Below are 19,238 nucleotides of genomic sequence, written 5' to 3' on the forward strand. Positions count from 1 at the left end.
TTACCAGCAGTGTATGAACATTCTGATTTCTCCACATCCTTGCTACCACTTATTATTGTCTTTTTTTTTTTTATAGCCATTCTAGTGGGTGTTAAGTGTGATGTTGGTTTGCATTTTCTTTTTTGTTTTTTGCTTATTAGGGTCGCACCTGTGGCACGTGGAAATTCCCAGGCTAGGGGTCAAATAGGCGCTACAGCTGCCAGCCTCCGCCTACACCACAGCCACAGGAATGTGCCATCCAAGCTGCATCTGCAACCTACACCACAGCTCATGCCAGTGCCAGATCCTTAACCTACTGAGCGAGGCCAGGGATCGAACCCGCATCCTCATGGGTACTAGTCAGATTCGTTTCCGCTGAGCCACAATGGGAACTCCTCTCCAGAACTTTTTCATCTTGCAAATGTGAAACTCTATACCCACTAAACAACTCCCTTTCCTCCCGTCCCCCAGCCCCTGGTAATTTTTTGTTTCTATGAATTTGCCTACTTCTCATACTTCATATAAGTAGAATCATATACAGTCTTTGTTATTTCATGACTGGCTTATTCCATAACATAACATCCTCAAGTTTCATCCATGTTAAAGCATTTCTTTCCTTTTTAAGGCTGAAGAGTATTCCACTGTATGTATACATCACATTTTGTTTACATCCATCATCCACTAATGAACGTTTGGGTTCCTTCCACCTCTTGTGAACAACACTATGAACATAAGCATACAAGTATCTCTCTGAAACCTTGCTTTCACCTATTTTGGATATATACTCAGAAGCAGTATTGCTCAATTATACCATAGCTCAATTTTTAACTTTTTGAGGAACTGCCATACTGTTTTCCATGGTGGCTTCAGCACTTAACACTCTTACCAACAGTGTACAGATCTTCTCCAATGCTCTTTTCTGAGGAGCAGTGATGTTCTGCATTTTTTTTTTTTCTGTCTTTTTTTGCCATTTCTTGGGCTGCTCCCGTGGCATATGGAGGTTGCCAGGCTAGGGGTCGAACCGGAGCTGTAGTCGCTGGTCTACACCAGAGCCACAACAACGCGGGATCCGAGCCACGTCTGCAACCTACACCACAGCTCACGGCAACGCGAATCCTTAACCCACTGAGCAAGGCCAGGGATCGAACCCACAACTTCATGGTTCCTAGTAGGATTCGTTAACCACTGCGCCACGATGGGAACTCCTGATCTGCATCTTTTTGCCTTTCACTTCCTCAGTTAGATTTATTCCCAAGTATTTTATTCTCTTTGAGGTTACTGTAAATGAAATTGTTTCCTTAATTTCCTTTTAAGATTGTTCATTGTTAGTATATAGAAATACAATTGACTTTTGTATGTTGATTTTGTATCCTTCAACTTTGCTGCATTTGGTTACCGGTCCTAGTATGTGTGTGTGCGTGTGTGTGTGTGTGTGTGTGTGTGTGTGTGTGTGTAATCTTTAGGGCTTTATATAAACTCGTATCATATAAGAACATAGATAATTTTACTTCTTCCTAATTTGGATACCTTTTATTTCTTTTTCTTGCCTATTTTCTCTGGCTAGGACTTACAATACTATGTTGAATAAAAGTGGCATGAATAGGCATCCTTACTCAGCCATAAAAAAGAATGAAATAATGCCATTTGCAGCAATGTGGAGAGACCTAGAGTTATCATACTAAGGGAAATTAGAAAGCAAAAGATAGGGAATTCCTGTTGTGGTGCAGCAGAATGAATCCGACTAGTATCCATCAGGGTGCGGATTCAATCCCTGGCCTCACTCAGTGGGTTAAGGATCTGACATTGCCGTGAGCTGTGGTGTGGGTTGCAGACTCGGCTCAGATCCCACGTTGATGTGGCTGTGGTGTAGGCCGGCAGCTGTAGCTCCAATTCGACCCCTGGCCTGGGAACCTTCCATATGTCACCAATATAGCCCTTAAAAAAAAAAAAAAAAAAGTTTAAAAAGAGAGAAAGATAAATACTATATATCACTTATATGTAGACTGTAAAATATGACCCAAATGATTATCTACAAAACAGAAACAGACTCACAGATATAGAGAACAGGTTTGTGGTAGCCAAAGGAAAGGGGAATGAGAGAGGGATGGATTGTGAGTTTGGAATTAGCAGATGCAAACTATTATATATAGAATGGATAAACAGCAAGGTCCTACTGTATAGCATAGGGAACTATATTCAATATCCTGTAATAAACTAAAATGAAAAAGAATGTGTGTATGTACACATACACAACTGAATCACTTTGCTGTACAGTAGAAATTAACACAACATTGTAAATCAACTAAACTCCAATTTTTTTAAAAAAGAATAGGCATTCTTGGAAAAGCTTTTAGTCTTTCAGCATTGAGTATGATGTCAGCTATGGGCTTTTCATACACTGCCTTTATTGTGCTGAGGTAGTTTACTTTTATTTCTAGTTGGAGAGATTTTAATCAACAAAAGGTGTTGAATCTTGTCAAATGTTTTGTCAACATCAACTGAGATGACCAGGTCGTTTCTGTCTTTCATTCTGTTGATGTGTATTACACTGATTTTTCATATGTTGAACCATTCTTGTATTCCAGGAATCAATCCCACTTGGTCATGATGTATAATCCTTTTAATGTGCTGTTGAATTCCAACTGCTAGTACTAGTCTCATCTCTTCTGCATTGTTCCAATTTTAGCATATGCACTGCGCAAGACTCCCTGTGGGTTTATTTTTTAAATGGGAAATAATTTACTTTGAATTTCATAGTGTACTTTGCATTTCAATTTTCAAATGGGTCTCTAAGAGCAAGAACTCTTTTCCATGCCTGAAATACTGACAAAAATTAAGACACCCTTGCTAGATTGCAGATTGTTTTCTTTGCAGAAGTGCCATCACCTCCTACATAACATACATACCTCAATTGGATCGTCAGAAAGTGACTGTTTCTTTGGGAGGTGCTGTGCAACAATCTGACCCATAGAGAGCATCCAGATTTGCGATTTCTGTGACACCATATGAAACCCGTTTGTAAACATACACACACTAAATAAGAGTATGAATAAGATGCACTGGGAATTCGGTTCTTCTCCAGCAGATTCAATAGTTCAACCTTTAGCTGGAGTTCCCGTTGTGGCGCAGTGGTTAACAAATCCGACTAGGAACCATGAGGTTGCGAGTTCAGTCCCTGCCCTTGCTCAGTGCGTTAAGGATCTGGCGTTGCCGTGAGCTGTGGTGTAAGTTGCAGACGCGGCTCGGATCCCGCGTTGCTGTGGCTCTGGCGTAGGCCGGTGGCTACAGCTCCGATTAGAGCCCTAGCCTGGGAACCTCCATATGCCGCAGGAGCGGCCCAAAGAAATAGCAAAAAGACAAAAAAAAAAAAAAAAAAATAGTTCAACCTTTAGGGTACTTAAAATATAGCCCCTCCTGTATAGCAATGTGTGGAGTGTGTGGACCATAACGAGGAGTCACCTGGCTGAGTCGAAATCAGAATATATCGCTGGGCACTAGGGACCGTGAAGAAAACGATTCTTTGGGAAAAAGTTCCGGGGACCTTACTTTGGAAAACTGACAACCGTTACCGGGAATTTCAGCTTTTTGTAAGTCTCCTGGACTTACTGGGACACGCCAACAGCTCGGGAAAATTTAACAGGTGTTTACAATACCTAGGGATGACTTGTCGACTTTCTGGAAGCCTCTCGCCAGCAGCAGCCCGAATAGAGACCAAAGGAGGAGGCGACTTTCTCAACAAGGCGTGGGTCCGGGAAATACGTTGGAAGAGGAAACAAAAGGAGGACCCAGAGAAAAGGCAGCTACCACCTAGCGGCACTGACCCTAGCAGTCGCCTCAGGTTTTGCGCCTCCGCCGAGAGCGGCGTCTCGTCCCCAGCCCATGACTGCGCATGCGCCCTAAACTTTGCGGCGCCCTCATTCTAATCTGCGCCTGCGCGGGCATGGGTTCGTCCTCGTTCAGACCTGCCCCCACCTCGCCCCTCCGGCCCCGCTACCCCCATATTCCTTAGCTACCCACAACCCCAGTCTTAAAACACCGCCACCCAGTTCAGGGTGGGGGCGTTGATGGCCGCTAGGGGCTAGAGTGGGAATGTTTGTGGTACCGGGTTAAGGATACGTCGCCAGTTACCCCGTAGGCGATGCTTGGGCTTAGAAAGGTGAAGTCACAGCCGAGAGCCCTTGTGTCCGAACTTAAAACGCATTCTCTGTTTTATACTGGGACGCTCGGGATGGCGCCATCTGCGAAGCAGCTGGCAGTTATCTCTTGGGAATGGTAATCTTGTTAGGAAGCAGTCCCGCCCAAGAGTTTCTTTTTTATCTGGAATCATCCGGGACATGATGGACGTCTGCAAAGTGTCATCCCTCCTTTGACTTACATTGAGTAATAGTTGTGTGAAGAAAGGAAAGATAAAGAGGGGAAAATTCACACGCAAAAGCGTTTACTTACATGCACACAAAATAGCCTCAAAAGAATGAATCCGCCAACTGCTCCTGTGATTACCTCAGGGGAGAAGAAACTGGGTGGCTGAAGGACGGGCATGTTTTGCATTGTTTAAAATGTGTCCAGTGTGCGTGTATTTTTTTTTTTTTAACGTGTGAATGTTCATTTGACTGCTTTACCAAAATGTAGATATCAAGGAAATTCAGCAATTAAGTCTGTTTGGATTCCGTAATGCAGGATGGAGTTACACATACGTGTGAAAAAAGTTTTTGTGTTAAGCCACTAAGTCTTCCTGTTTATTTCTGGACAGACATCCTTGGGAGTTGCGGCGGAAGCTACAGGAAAAGAAGAGCCAGGGTTTGGGAAAAATTATCGGCAGGGGTGGCATACAGGAAACATTTTTATTGTCTCAGTCATTGTATATTCCTTTTGGATTTGCTGAAGAAAATGAAGGGTGAATTTTAGTTTGAGTTCCCTGAAGTCCGACATAGCTTGGAAGAGGACATCTGATGTTTATTTTTGCAAAGGAAATTAATTGGGTGTGGCTGGCAGGGTTGAGACTTGGAGTTCCTTTCTAGATAAAGGAAAACATCCCTTCGTGAAGAATCGCCAGATTGATTATGGTATATTCCTGCTCCTAACCTTGCAAGACCACTCTATGATCACTTCTCTAAAAGAAACAATGAGGAAAAAAATTAGGAAACTGTGCCTGAGAGGGTTTACAGACAAAAAGATCATACTGAAAGAAGTTCCTGGACATACCTCATTCCTTGAATTAAATAAGCCAGTTCAACTTGCTACCCAGTGAGCGAGCTGTGGCTCTAGTAAGCGTAGGAAATTGGAGAATGAGGATCCCTAAATTTGAGTGTGAAGTCAGAGGTCAGAGGTATACAATGTTGCTTAGTTAGTATTGTTTGTAAGTACAAGCCAGAAGTTGAGCTCCCAAATAAAGTATTTTAGAATAGTGTTTCTTAGGTGATTTCAAATGTTAGTACATCTACAAAGAAATAAATGAAACCTAGTAGGTAATACATTCATCAGAGTGAGCAATAAGCAGGACCTGGGGATAGAAATTCCCCCACAGAGGAGAAAAATTACATCACAGAAAAGAATACTCAGTAAAATTTATTTTTAAAAAAGGAATACAATAATTTATGCCCTTGGCAAAATAAAAGATCTTTTCAATATACACGGGGTTTTTTTTTAGAAAACATATGAAAAGATAATATAATACATGTATATCAATAAATCGATATCATTGTTACAGCAAAAGTAATAATGATTCTATTATAACAGTGACAAGTGATATTTCTGGCCCTTACACAGCATTTCTGGAAAGTCCTTTGATTCCTTCTGTTTTTAGTACAGATGTGTCCTATTTTAAGAAAGCCTGGAACACATATATCTAAATTTAGAAACTTGATCAACCAAAGGATATTTATTTGCATCACAAAATAATTCTCTACAAAAATCAAAAAGGTTTCTGTAAGGGATCATTCAGATTAGCAAATGTCCTAATAGGTTTAAATTAACCAAATACATGTGTCCCCAACCTCTTTCCTTATAGCACTATTGCATAAAGTGAGGTATTCCTGAAGTGAGGCTCAACAGAGTTGGGCTTCAGACCTGACTGGGGAGAGTATGAGGAAATGGTTGGGGGCACACGTTCCCTGAATCTTGTGTTTCTCTAATCCTGAGCTCTTCATTTGCTTGTCTCTCCTGCTTTCAGAGTAACTTTGTTCACCCGGTACCCTAGAGAAAAAAGGAGAAAGTCTTACAGGAGAGGGTGGGATTAATGAATCAGTGAGTCACTCCAGCAGAGCAGAGTGAGGTGAGAATCTGGGGCTCAGAGTGTGTGTGTGGATATAGCTGGGGGAAAGCAGGAGTCATTCTGAACTCTTGATGAGTTGTCTTTGAGGCCGCCCTCCCAGCAGGGGCACCTGACTCCCTGAGGAGCAGCAGGGTTCAGTCTGACTCTCCCCAGGCGGACCGGGCATATACTCAGGAGAATAGACTCCAGCCTATTTGTCACATTCTTCCTGGGTCCCTTCAGCACACTGGTAGTGCTGCTCACAGAACTCCTGGATCCGGCTACAGGCCTCCAGCATCATCACTTTGGGGACTGTGATTACCACTCGGAAGAAATTCCGGTACTCGAAGCACTGCAAAAATAACGCCTGTTATTCTCAGAGCAACTGAATCTGGGACTAGACCACCCCAATACGGCCAGAGCCCTAATCAGCAAGAAGCAATATGCCATTTACCCAGGACTGTCAACTCACTCAATTCCCACCATTGGGGAGCAATGCTAAGTCAGGAACTGAGTTAATTTATCTTAAAAGGAACTTGTGGGGCAGGCACAATTTTCTCTCACTCGCAGTGTTCAATCACAACATGTCTTCCAGATCAGATGGCATAATGATGGGGAAGAAATAAATTTTAAATAGCGGTTATGAGACCTACCAGTTTGAATCTTTTAGATGAGAATACAGTAGTCCCTCAGTATCTGTGAGAAGTTGGTTCCAGGACTCCTGAGAGTACCCAAATCCAAGGATGCTCAAGCCCCATATGTAAAATAGCATAACGAGTTCCTGATGCGGCTCAGTGGAAATGAACCCGAATAGTATCCAGGAGGACGAGGGTTCAATCCCTGGCCCGCTCAATGGGTTAAAGGATCTGGCATTGCCGTGAGCTGTGGTGTAGGTCACAGAGGAGGCTAGGATCTGGCGTTGGTGTGGCGGCGGTATAGGCCACTAGCTGTAGTTCCAATTTGACCCCTAGCCTGAGAGCTTCCATGTGCCGATGGTGCAGCCCTAAAAAAAATGAAATGAAATGGCGTAGCAGTTGCATAACCTACATATATCCTCAAGTGTACTTTAAATCATCTCTAGATTATTTATAATACCTAATACAATGGGAATGGGTAAATGGTTGCCAGTGTGCAACAAGTTCAAGATCTGCTTTTGGAAATTTCTGGGACTTTCCCCCCATAATATTTTCCATTGGCAGTTGGCTGAATCCTCTGATGAGGAACTTGCATGATACGAAGGACGACTATATGCTTTATTGGGGTGGGGGCTAAAAACCAGCTCAGGGAGACCACCTGGGACTCTAGAAACGCTTTAGAGTGTCCTGAGAGAAACATAAGCACTCACCATTCCTGGGAGGCAGTGGACGGATTGCTCAGCAACCAACCGCTCTGTGAACTCCACGTCATTCTCAAATTCTGGGAACTGTTCCATCTCAATTCCAACCTATACCAATAACAGGGAGAGGTAAACTTATCAGAAGCAGGGGAAAGCAGGCCAGCTCCCTGTGCCAGAAATTAAGGTAGGGACTGCTCTAAAAACTGTCTTGGAATGCTGCTACTGATAACTACTAGTTCCTGCCCTTATGTGCTCATGGAATTTTTCATAAGGAAGAGAGGATATATTTATATTAATATTCTAGTTTATTGAAGGATTCCTTCTGGGATGCTGACAAGTGGAAGCTGGAAATAGGATGCCAGTGTTTCTCCAAAAAGTTACCATCAGCATTGCAAACCAGGCAATTGTTGATTGCATGGAACTACCCTGCCCATTGATAGATAGTTAGCATCCCTGGCCAACAAAATACCCAGAGCACCCCTCAGGGATTCTGAAAACAAACAAAATTCCTATATATTCCCAAGTGCTCCTAGGGAACAAGTATCTCTCCCAGTTGAGAATTACAGAGGTGTGGAAAGCCTCTTAATCTTTCTTTTTAGGGCTGCCCCCGCAGCATATGGAGGTTCCCAGGCTAAGGGCTCAACCAGAGTTACAGCTGCTGGCCTGCACACAGCCATAGCAACTTGGGAATCTGAGCCACATCTGCAACCTACACCACAGCTCATGGCAACACTAGATCCCTGACCCAGCGAGTGAGGCCAGGGATCCAACCCACATCCTCATGGATACTAGTTGGTTTTGTTTCCGTTGAGCCACAACAGGAACTCCTGGAAAGCCTTTTCTTTGTGTCTTACGTTGTTCCTTTATCTCTGTATAAAATAGTTCTCTCTATTGAAGAATTAAGTCATTTTAGCAGTTTTTTTCTTTTTCCTTAGCACTGGGGTTAAACCACGTCAGTGGGACAATTCAGAACAAAGGCGTTCCTAAAATGACTGGCTCGGCGGCCCATCTGGTTGGTTCTGTGTGCCCTGCAGACTGGCTTCCCTTGTCTGCTACCACATGCCTGCCACCTGCATACACACCATGAGATACATGGCCCCACAAGGACGGATGGGCCGGAGACCAGGGACAGCAGCCAAGGCCCCATAGCAGAGGTCAGCGTTGGTCTAGGAGAGGAAGCAGAGACATCAGAACAGAAAGTTAAGCAAGAGAAAAACCAAGTAATTAAAACAGAGCCCACATCAAGGGGATGGGGGGCTAAATTTTCTCTGCTGGAGTTACAAGGAAAAACTCTGCCACTGGAAGCTTTTGGCCAGGAGCAGCATGGATGGCCAGAAGTTAGAGAATGTATGGGTGGAGATTTACACTGATGCCACCTCTTGGTCTGGAAGACCCATCGGTAATGGAGCATTGCTCCGGAAATGAGGACCCATAGTTCCAAAGTCCACTGCAGGCATTCCCCAACTCCCCAGGTGGGGAATCATGGGCTGCGCTTACCTTGAGGAAGCTTAGAGTGTTATGGTAGAACTCTTGAGGGGTGCGGCGCAGGATGCTTTTCAGAGCTCCCTGGACCAGGGTGCAGGGTCCCAGGATTCGCTGACTCAGCTTCACCAGCCCATCTCGGATCTAAACCCACCCACCCCCAGCAAACAAGTTATTTAGCCTTTCTTAAGCATCCCCACTTTGGAAATTCTTGTTCTGACTGTTGTTTCTATCAAGTTTTTAATCTCTGGAGACGCAGTGGTGCCTGGTGTCATTCTTAGATCAGACCACCAGGGTGTGTAGCCCAGCTCTGCCACACACTGCCTGTGTGACTCTGGGCAAAGTATGCAACCTCTCTGTGTCTCTTTTTTCTCCTCTGTAAACTGGAGATATGACTAATACTGGCCTCCTACGGCTGTTGGGAGAATTAAATTGAAATAAAGTATATAAAGCACTGGCACCTTGGGTGCCACAAACAATATTAGGTGTCATTACTTCTATTGTTTCCTTTTTTGTGGTTCTAAAATTAGAGGTAGATGGACCTGCTTTACCAAGATAGGAAAACTGAGTTTTTTGTTGTTGGTTTTTTTTTTGTCTTTTTGCCTTTTCTAGGGCCGCTCCCAAGGCATATGGAGGTTCCCAGGCTAGGGGTCAAATCAGAGCTGTAGCCACCAGCCTATGCCAGAGCCATAGCAACACAGGATCCGAGGCATGTCTGCAACCTATACCACAGCTCACGCAACACCGGATCCTTAGCCCACTGAGCAAGGCCAAGGATTGAACCTACAACGTCATGGTTCCTGGGAACCTCCATATGCTGCGGGTATGGTCGGATTCGTTAACCACTGAGCCACAGTGGGAATTCCTGAAAACTGAGTTAGCTAGTACTGTCTTTATCCAGTGTCTCTCCAGGCACACAGAACTGCAGGGCCAAGAAGAAAGAACAAACTCCTCAGCTCCCTACCACTGTGCATACAAAGTCAACAAATAAAAAACAAACAAATACATATCCTGTATCAGACATACTCTTCACCCCATTGCTCTCACCTCATTGCCAAAAATGTCCCTGCGATCGTGGATGAGGATCCAGCCCAGCCTCCAGCCAGGAACCAGCCAGCGCTTGGCCAGCCCTCCACAGGACAGGATGGGGACATTGCTGCTCAGGGTGGCTAGAGGCTCAAATTTGGAATCTGAAAACACCTGAGGAGAACAGTGCTTGTTATATATATTTTTAACAGTGCTTAGTATAGTTGTCTTCTGGCTTACTTTCCTCCAAACCCCTTGCCTCCCCCAATTTTCCTTATATCACTAGGGAGGGAAATGTTCTCACAGTTAGAGGCTCATCCCTACCCTGAAGCATGACTGGAATCCCAAGGGCTTCAAAGCAGACTATCCCCAAACATTGAAGCTGATGTCTCACTGGGATTAAAGGATCAAATGAGGAAAATGACCCCAGCCCCGTAATATGTACAACCTCTGGCTCTAGGGAATGAATGACTGTTGGAGTTACGGATTTCACAATAAACTATGGGTCCATAATCTCTTATGGGAAGATCCTGGCCTCAAGTATGTTGCAAAATGGAGAACTGTGTGGATTTTTGAAAAGATCACGTAGCGCATACACCATGTAACAGCCCCAGGGCAATCTGGGTCAACGCTCCTAATCAAACACAGTGATTGTTCCGCCCCTTTCCCTACACTCTTATGTAGATCCCTAAGTAAGATAAATAAAGATTGACAGTTATCCTTCTATCAGACCAAATGAATTGCAAAACATCTTCAGATTTTCACAGCATTTTAGATTTCGGAAAACTGGCTAAGGGGTGGTAATCTATATATTTATTGAGAGAGCAGGGATCCTGATTAGTGCTGCCCTGAGATGATTAGGAGTTGCTTCTGATTATTCTAGGTGCCACCTCTAAAGGTCCCACGAGATAATTTGGAACTTAATTGGATAATTTGGATGCCGCCTGCCCAAGACTCACCATGTCTCCATAGATCTCATCAGCTAAGATGGGGACACACTGCCTGGTGGCCACTGAAAAGAGAAACATGCCGAAATCACTTTTAGTGCAAATGGACTTCGCACTTAATATTTGCCTAGGCTTACTGTACCTTGCACTTCGTGTGTGTGTGTGTGTGTGTGTGTGTGTGTGTGTGTGTGTGTGTGTGTGTTTCACCTTCCTCTTTAAGAACTATAAACTCAAAGAGTTCCCATTGTGGCTCAGTGGTAACGAACCCAACTAGTATCCATAAGGATGTGGGTTTGATCCCTGGCCTCACTCACTGGGTTAAGGATATGGTGTTGCCATGAGCTGTGGTGTGGGTTGCAGATGTGGCTCAGATCCTGAGTAACTGTGGCTAAGGTGTTGGCCAGCAGCTACAGCTCTGATTAGACTCCTAGCCTGGGAACCTCCATATGCTACGGGTATGGCCCTAAAAAGACAAAACAAAAAACAAAAAAGCACAAAACCTATAAACTCTTCTTATACCCTTCCAGGTACAGAAGCTAAATCTGCTGTTTAATTACCCTCTCTTCCACATGATAGGAGTGGTAAGAGGCAAGTATTTCTTCTTTTTCGCCTCCTTTCAGGCAAGTCCTCCTTTTCCAGCGGCAAACCACCCACTATGGAGCCTGGTAGAGCCCTCCCGCCTCCATCCTAGGCTTGGAACTCAGTGAAGGACTCCTTTCTCATTTCAGGAAGGAGCTAAGAGATCCCATCCCCATCTTGTCCTGTGTCAAAGTCTCCTGGCCTTACCTGCCAAAATTTTCTGGAGATGATTTCTACTGAACACTGACCCACAAGGGTTTGATGGATTATTGACGACAAGACAAGCTGTCTTTTCATCAATCAGAGACTCTAGATGTTTCAGGTCAATTTCCCAAGACTTCTCTGGCTGGGGAGGAAAAAAAAAGGGTTAGACTAAGGTGATTCTGAAAAAGTTAGGTGGAATACCCAGTTCACCTAAAGGCATAGAGTCAGTAAAGTGTGGCTGTGGCCTTGATCATCCGCTTCTAGATCCTTCTCTGCTAAGATAATGGTCCTATATTTTTGTGAAATTGTAATTGAACACTTGTATCTACAATTAAAAAGTCATTTACCAACAAATTGTAGAGTTTGACCTCGATTCCCATAGATTCAGCCAGAGTCCTGTAGAGAGGGAAACCGGGTCTCGGAACCAGGATGTTTTGGCCCGGGTTAGCCAACACAGCTAAACAAAGTTCAATAGCCTGACTGCAGCCGCTTGTCAGAATGACATCCTGTGAAGAAAATAAAAGTTTCATTTTGTTATGGATTCCAACAGCAACAGCAGACAAGAGCTTATCAGATGGATGAGTAGGGAGCCAACGTAAACTTACAAATGCTATGCAAATTTGTAGGAATGCTATGAAGCCAAAATCGAAAGAAATGCCCATGCTTAAAGGTGGTGGAAACTGTCGGCCACTTAAAAGAAATAAATTCCTTAAAAAAAGGACAGGATGACTGTGACTCAGCAGACCTCCACGAGAAATCATTTTGACCTTGGACTCTTTCACCTGGTTATTTATTTACTTTTGACTGGAGGTTTGAAGCCTGACTCTTTTCTGAAATACAGACGAAGGGCACCGCTTACGTTAAGAAATGTCAACCTCACTCAGTAGACAATAAAGGGGAGGATGGCATTTAAACATGGCACTGCCATCAATCCAGTATGACATACCGCCATCTATCGACTAAGTGGCCTTAAGGTGAGTGAGTGAAGCTACAGGTTAATAAAAGACCCTACTGGTAAAATGTTAAATTTCAATTTTCTGGTGTTTATTAATTACTGTTTTTCAGTGATCTTTTTGCCGAGAATCAAATACAGGGTGCCCTCTGAGTCCTTTGAGCCTCCTTGGGACAGACACCACATACGCTGTATGCAATTATTATTATTATTTTTTTTTTTTTTGTGGCTATTTCTTGGGCCGCTCCCGCGGCATAGGGAGGTTCCCAGGCTAGGGGTCTAATCGGAGCTGTAGCCGCCAGCCTACGCCAGAGCCACAGCAACGCGGGATCCGTGCCGCGTCTGCAACCTACACCACAGCTCACGGCAACGCCGGATCCTTAACCCACTGAGCAAGGGCAGGGACCGAACCCGCAACCTCATGGTTCCTAGTCGGATTCGTTAACCACTGCACCACGACGGGAACTCCCTGTATGCAATTATTATTATCATGCTGTGATGAAATTAAATATAACCACTGATTAGCAGCCTCATCGTATGAAAAGTCCCCAAGTTACCAAAGGGAAATTATCCTTAGTATTTGCGCCCCTTGAAACTCTTACTCCTCGTGAAACAGAAACAAGGAAAAGGGTAGAATTTGTCTAGTATTGCTTTAGCACTGGTACCCCATCTGGGGCTCACCTTAGCTTCCAGGGGTGCCTCCGGACAGTGGTAATAAGAAGCAACCTCCTCCCGACTGGACAGGTAGCCTGAGAGAAAAGAGCAGAAGGAAGAAGCTGGAAGTTTTCACCCCACCACTGACAGCTCTGCCCTTAAGTCAGCAGGGCTTCAAGGCAACCTTCAGAGCACATACCATTCAGTTTAGCTCCAGGGCACTGAAGGTAAAAGAGATTACCTTCCTTCATATCTTACAATTTTATGGGCACAAATGTATAAATAATAACAAGAATTACCACACACTATAAAATTATCTGCAGCCTCTTGCTTACGTGATTGCATTTTATTTATTTATTTTTTTTTTTACTTTTTAGGGCCACCCTCGAGGCACATGGAGGTTCCTAGGCTATGGGTTGAATCAAAGCTATGGCTGCTGGCCTACACCACAGCCACAGCAATGCCAGATCCAAGCCACATCTGTGACCTATGCCACAGCTCATGGCAACACAGGATCCTTAACCCACTGAGTAAGGCCAGAGATGGAACCCACAGCCTCATGGTTCCTAGTCAAATTTGTTTCTGCTGCGCCATGACAGGAACTCCTTGTTTTATTTTATTTTAGATTATTTATTATTTAATCTAAGTCCCTTCTAAGAACTATATATATATATATATATCATTCTATTTTATTTTATTTTATTTCCTTTTTAGGGCTGCATCTGTGGCACATGGAAGTTCCCAGCTAGAGGTCGAATTAGAACTGCAGCTGCCGGCCGTAACCACAGCCATGACAACATAAGATCAGAGCTGCATCTGCAACCTACACCACAGCTCACGGCAACACAAGATCCTTAACCCACTGAGCGAGGCCAGGGATGGAACCTGCATCCTCATGGATGCTAGTTGGGTTTGTTACCTGATGAGCAGCAATGGGAACTCTAAGAACTATATTTTTTGAAAACTTGTAATTAATGCATTCAGTACATTGGGTCCATTTAACTTTTTCACATTGTATTGTATACCTATTAGTATTTTTCCTATTATTCCCTTTTAAACTATTTTTAAATTAACTTTCCCCTTTTGAATTGTACTCTCATACAATATCTCCAAGTGTTGGCGTATCAGCTTGAAGTACACACAGTTTCATACAGATTATTATGTTTTACACAATTGCTCTCCAAAAAGATTATTTTTAGTTACCAAGGCTAGAGGCAATATTCATAATATTTGTTAAGTTAATAAGTAGAGATGGTTCTCTTGAAGTTATGCAAATTGGCACTTTCCTAATTATTAATAAAGAAGAGCATTTTCTAGATATATATTATTATCTGTGTTTCTTTTGGCATGAAGTGTTCATATCCTTTGACTATTTTTCAAATGGAGACTTGGTTTTGGTTTTTCAGGTTAAATCATTTTCCTACTATTTTGGATGTAAAAGTCATCATACACTATTTTTAGGAGTTCCCGTGTGGTTAGCAAACCTGACTTAGCATCCATGAGGATGTGAATAAGATCCCTGGCCTCGCTCGGTGGGTTAAGGATCCTTGTTGCTGTAAGCTGTGGTGTAAGTTGCAGACGCAGCTTGGATCTGGTGTGGCTGTGGCTCTGGCATAGGCTGGCAGCTACAGCTCCGATTCGACCCCTAGCCTGGGAACCTCCATGTGCCTCGAGTGTGGCCCTAAAAAGATAAAATAAAATAAAATAAAAATAAACTATTTTTATAACCTAACTTTTGATCTTACTTTGTTTTGACTTTTATTTGTGAAACTTTATAATATGTAAATAATCAAGCTAAAAATCATGTGCTTCATATCTATTTAAAGTGCTCTTAAAACTCTATTTTAGCATGAAACTGGATTTTTATTCTGCATTAAGAATGTTTCTGCGTGCACATATACATGGAGGAAAATGTGCAACACAAAACAAAATCAAAGAATCACTTGTTTTGCCAAAGTGTTTAGGGTAGAAATGTTTAATAGATGAAGAGAGTTGAACCTAAGTAAGAATAATTTCTTTCTGTCATAAACAACCTTCTATCCTCCGGAAGGACAGCCCACTCTTTGCTGTCCTTGGTTTTTTGTTTTTGCATTCAAACAAGCATGATTACATTGGGAGTGTCACCAGGACCATAAATAAAATAAACCTTGAATGTGTAGAAAAGGAGAAATAAAGCCAAGAAGCTATTTACATAAGGCAGTAAGGAAATTAATTTAGGACCTATAGAGCTCTGTAAAGAAGCAGCTGCAGGAGTTCCATTGCAGCTCAGTGGTAACAAACCCAACTGGCATCCATGATGACGTGGGTTCAATCCCTGGCCTCACTCAGTGAGTTAAGGATCCGGCGTTGCTATAAGCTGCAGTGTAGGTCACAGACAAGGCTGGAACCTGGCATTGCTGTGGCTGTGGCACAGGCCAGCAGCTGTAGCTCTGACTCAGCCCCTAGCCTGGGAACCTCCATATGCTGCAGATATGGCCCTAAAAAATTTTTTTAAAAAGAAGCAGCTGCTGCAGCCAAACTCAAGGCCTGTGTATAGAATTAGCAATGGTAGGTAGGAGCTTTATTTGAGAAATAAGTATGTCCTGGGAGTCTAGAGAGGAGAGGTGCCATAGCGTCAGAAGAAGCCAGGAAAGAAGATGGACCTTGATGACTATGAGGGTAAGCATTCTGAGACTCCTTTCCCCAAATCCAAACAGCCATTTTATCTTCGCCTCGCTTTAGGAATTATGCATCAGGAAGGCAAAGAGAATTGCTAGACACTTACTCCTATTAGAAAAACACCAAATATTTGGAAGCCACCAGATTAGAATCTCAGGAGGAGCTTACCAATGGAGGGGGCATAGCCGTTATACTTCCCCGAGTCCAGGGCATCTTTCATTGCTTGAGTTACTTCCTGGTCTGTTGGCAGGTTTCCAAACACAGTAGGGTCCCCTTTTCACAGGAGCAAAAAAAAAGAACCACCAAGAGGTTATTCTTCAGGCCCAGGGCTCAGACCCACCCTCCACTTTCATCCTTTCCACCCAGCCAGCGAGGATGGGGGTGAGAGGAACAAGGCCTGCCTCTTGGTCAAGTGTCCCCCACTCACCAATTGACAGAGATATTGTGGTCTTGTTTGGGTTCGGTTTCACCTTCATGCTGTCCACGATGGCCCGGATGGGATTGCAAGTCTTGTTGGACATGTCCGAGGGCCTCACGGACCATCTGGCCTTCCTGCCTTTCATTTTTCCTGGCACAGGGATTCTACCAGCAGTGTTGACATGCACATCCAGAACGGAGGGGAGGTTGCCATGGCCGTGCATCTGAATCACGTAGGGGTCCATCACCAGCAAGACTCTGGGGAAAAGAAGAAGGGGTCACTTTGACACTTAGAACGAACACCGTCCAGGAGGGGGCTGCAGTTGGACCCAAACATGGGGGTGATTTCACCAGACATCTTTCCAAACCCCTTTCTCATATAAAGTAGCTTTGTTATGCATGAAGGGAGTTTTAAGACTTTTTACTGAGATGGAAAATAAGCAAGAATCCATTCTAAAATATGAGCAGAGCGTGTTCTGTTGAATGCTTATCTACTGAGACCCTTAATTCCCACGAAACTTTAACCACGCCCTCAGTGGAACCAAGGGAAAAGGACATGAAAGTTGGTCGGCAATGACGGTGTAGGTCTTCCCTCCTTTCCTGGTAAGTCAGAGTCTCCCTAAGACTTCCACAGACCGTGTGCACAGAGCCAGGAGGAACCCTTCCACATGGCTAGAAATTCAGTGTTAATATTACCATTAGTAAAAATAAACCCCTATTCCATAAGTGTCTTGGTGCCCTGTGGAAAAAACCAGTCAAGATACCACAAAGAAAAAAGTGTGCATCCTGAATCACTACCACTAGATTAGGTGAGGATTGAGATTTTACCTGTCAGGTACTGGAGCAGCGGCTGCCAGGTAATCAGACCAGGAAACTGTCTTAGTCCTTTGACAAGTTACCGTGACAGTGATTTCAGAGGTGATGCCTGACTCCTGAAATAGCCCCATAAATGGGCGTTGGGCCTGAAACTTTCATGCTATTGGTTGGGGTGAGAACAGGGCAGCCCTCCTCTCTCCTTCCCTCCCCACCTTTTTTTTTTTTTTTTTTTTTTTTTACCTCTAACCCTGCCTCCACCCCCACCACCAAATCAGGAGTTTGTCCTCACTTCAAACATCTGGAATTCTCTGTGTTAACTCTTTCCAGGCACTTTGTGAGATGTTTGAGAGGAATGTCAGAGGGGGTAGTTAGGATGACAGCTGATAGTTTTGTTTGTGTGTGTGTGTCTTTTTAGGGCCACATTTGCAGCATATGTAGTTTTGAAGGCTAGGGGTCAAAAGGGAGCTGCAGGTGCCAGCCCACACCACAGCCACCGCAACTCGGGATTGGAGCCACATCTGCAACCTACACCACAGCTCATGGCAACGCCAGATCCCTAACCAGGGATCAAACCCGCATCCTCATGAATGCTAGCTGGGTTCATTACCGCTGTGCTGCAACAGGGACTCTCTGATAATTTTTATGAAATTGTTATTTTATTTTGTGACAAGATAACCTATTAAAAATGTAGTGGTACAGACCAGGTTCAAGGGAAAAAGCAGGAGTCCTTCCTTGCACCTTCTATCTGTACATTTTATTCTCACTCCCGGTGGCAGGCAGTGGTAATGGTTTGACCATTTCTATCCATTCACCAAGACAGACAAATGACAGGACATCAGCAGATTGATCGATGAGAGATAAATCCATAAAGCCAGAATTTTATAAATTTCCAAAACAGAGCTGAGACCTGCTCCACAAGTTGTTCAGCAGCAGGCTTATTTACTGCCTGCATCTCGGACTCTTTTCCCCGTCAGTCCACAAAGTTCTTCTGTGATTGGAACAAAGCGGGCAATTAGAGAAAATCAAGGCCAACTTCATAAACATCGTAAAAATATCGAGTCTCTAAGGCAATCCAGGCCTGTGCCATTTTATCCTTATACTGTGGATTCGCCTTCATTTCCCTGCTAAGGAGTTACTGGAAAAATAAGATGTCAGGTGAGATCTAAGTCAAACAACTTGGCTAAACAAGCGCAGCAGAGAACCTGGCATTCCTGTGAGCCCATGAGAAATACTGTCCGTTCAAGGGTTAAGAGAGCTTCGTAACCCCATGGCTCAAATTCTGTTTATTTATTGGAAGACAAGGAGTTGTTACATAACCTCTGATAGGAATAATGTTATTAACTCTTGCATACAGGTTTTTGTATAAACATAGGTTTTCAATTCTCTGGGGTACATACCTTGGAGTAGAGCTGCTGCGCCATATTATGGACAGTTTTTGCACTGTGAATTATTATTTTTTATTTTTCAATGAAATTTTTTGCATGGTGAATTTTTAAATTACACCATGAAGTTTTCCCATGTTATGAAAAACATTCTATCAGAGAGAGGCATTAGAATTTATTGAAGAACTGTCCTATTGTTGGACATGATGTGGAGTCTAGTTTTTATCTTTGTAAGGAATGCCGCCAAGCGCATCCTTGTACATAAATGTTAGTTCATATATTTGATTATTTACATAAAATTTTACTATACATTGATTTACTGCATTGAAGAGAATAAACATTTTTTCTTTTACTTTATTAAAGTATAATGTATTATCAAAAAGTAAATTCAAATCTAATGTTTATCAACTAAACCCTGAAACCTTCTTTCTCCATAATTTCCCCATAATCCCATATCATGAGAATAGCCAGTTTAGCCATTTCTGGTTTATCTTTCCAAGTGTTTTCTTTTCTTTCTTTCTTTTTTTTTTTTTTCTGTCTTTTTGTCTTTTCTAGG

At 43.3% G+C, this 19,238-nt stretch overlaps 1 protein-coding gene across 1 annotated transcript; it reads right to left on the reverse strand.

The window, feature by feature from the left end:
* Positions 5,526 to 17,418, reverse strand: TAT (tyrosine aminotransferase). The gene is made up of 12 exons (XM_003126884.6): positions 17,313 to 17,418; positions 16,495 to 16,742; positions 16,236 to 16,340; positions 13,437 to 13,504; positions 12,151 to 12,309; positions 11,807 to 11,945; positions 11,033 to 11,085; positions 10,095 to 10,247; positions 9,063 to 9,191; positions 8,648 to 8,731; positions 7,575 to 7,673; positions 5,526 to 6,581 (listed from the first exon to the last, which is right to left on the reverse strand). Exons 2-12 carry the CDS (start codon positions 16,727 to 16,729, stop codon positions 6,441 to 6,443), a joined length of 1,365 nt encoding a protein of 454 aa, XP_003126932.3. The 5' UTR covers positions 16,730 to 16,742; positions 17,313 to 17,418; the 3' UTR covers positions 5,526 to 6,440.

The sequence above is a fragment of the Sus scrofa genome, chromosome 6 (genome assembly GCF_000003025.6).
Source record: "Sus scrofa isolate TJ Tabasco breed Duroc chromosome 6, Sscrofa11.1, whole genome shotgun sequence".
NCBI lineage: Eukaryota > Metazoa > Chordata > Mammalia > Artiodactyla > Suidae > Sus > Sus scrofa.

Coding starts and splice junctions, on each gene's coding strand:
- TAT (XM_003126884.6), bottom strand. CDS start 16,729: ATGGACCCCTACGTGATTCAGATGCACGGCCATGGCAACCTCCCCTCC. Junction 12,310..13,436: donor AGGCACCCCTGGAAGCTAAG/GTGAGCCCCAGA, acceptor TTTTCTTCACAG/GATGTCATTCTGACAAGCGG. Junction 6,582..7,574: donor TCCACTGCCTCCCAGGAATG/GTGAGTGCTTAT, acceptor TTATTTTTGCAG/TGCTTCGAGTACCGGAATTT.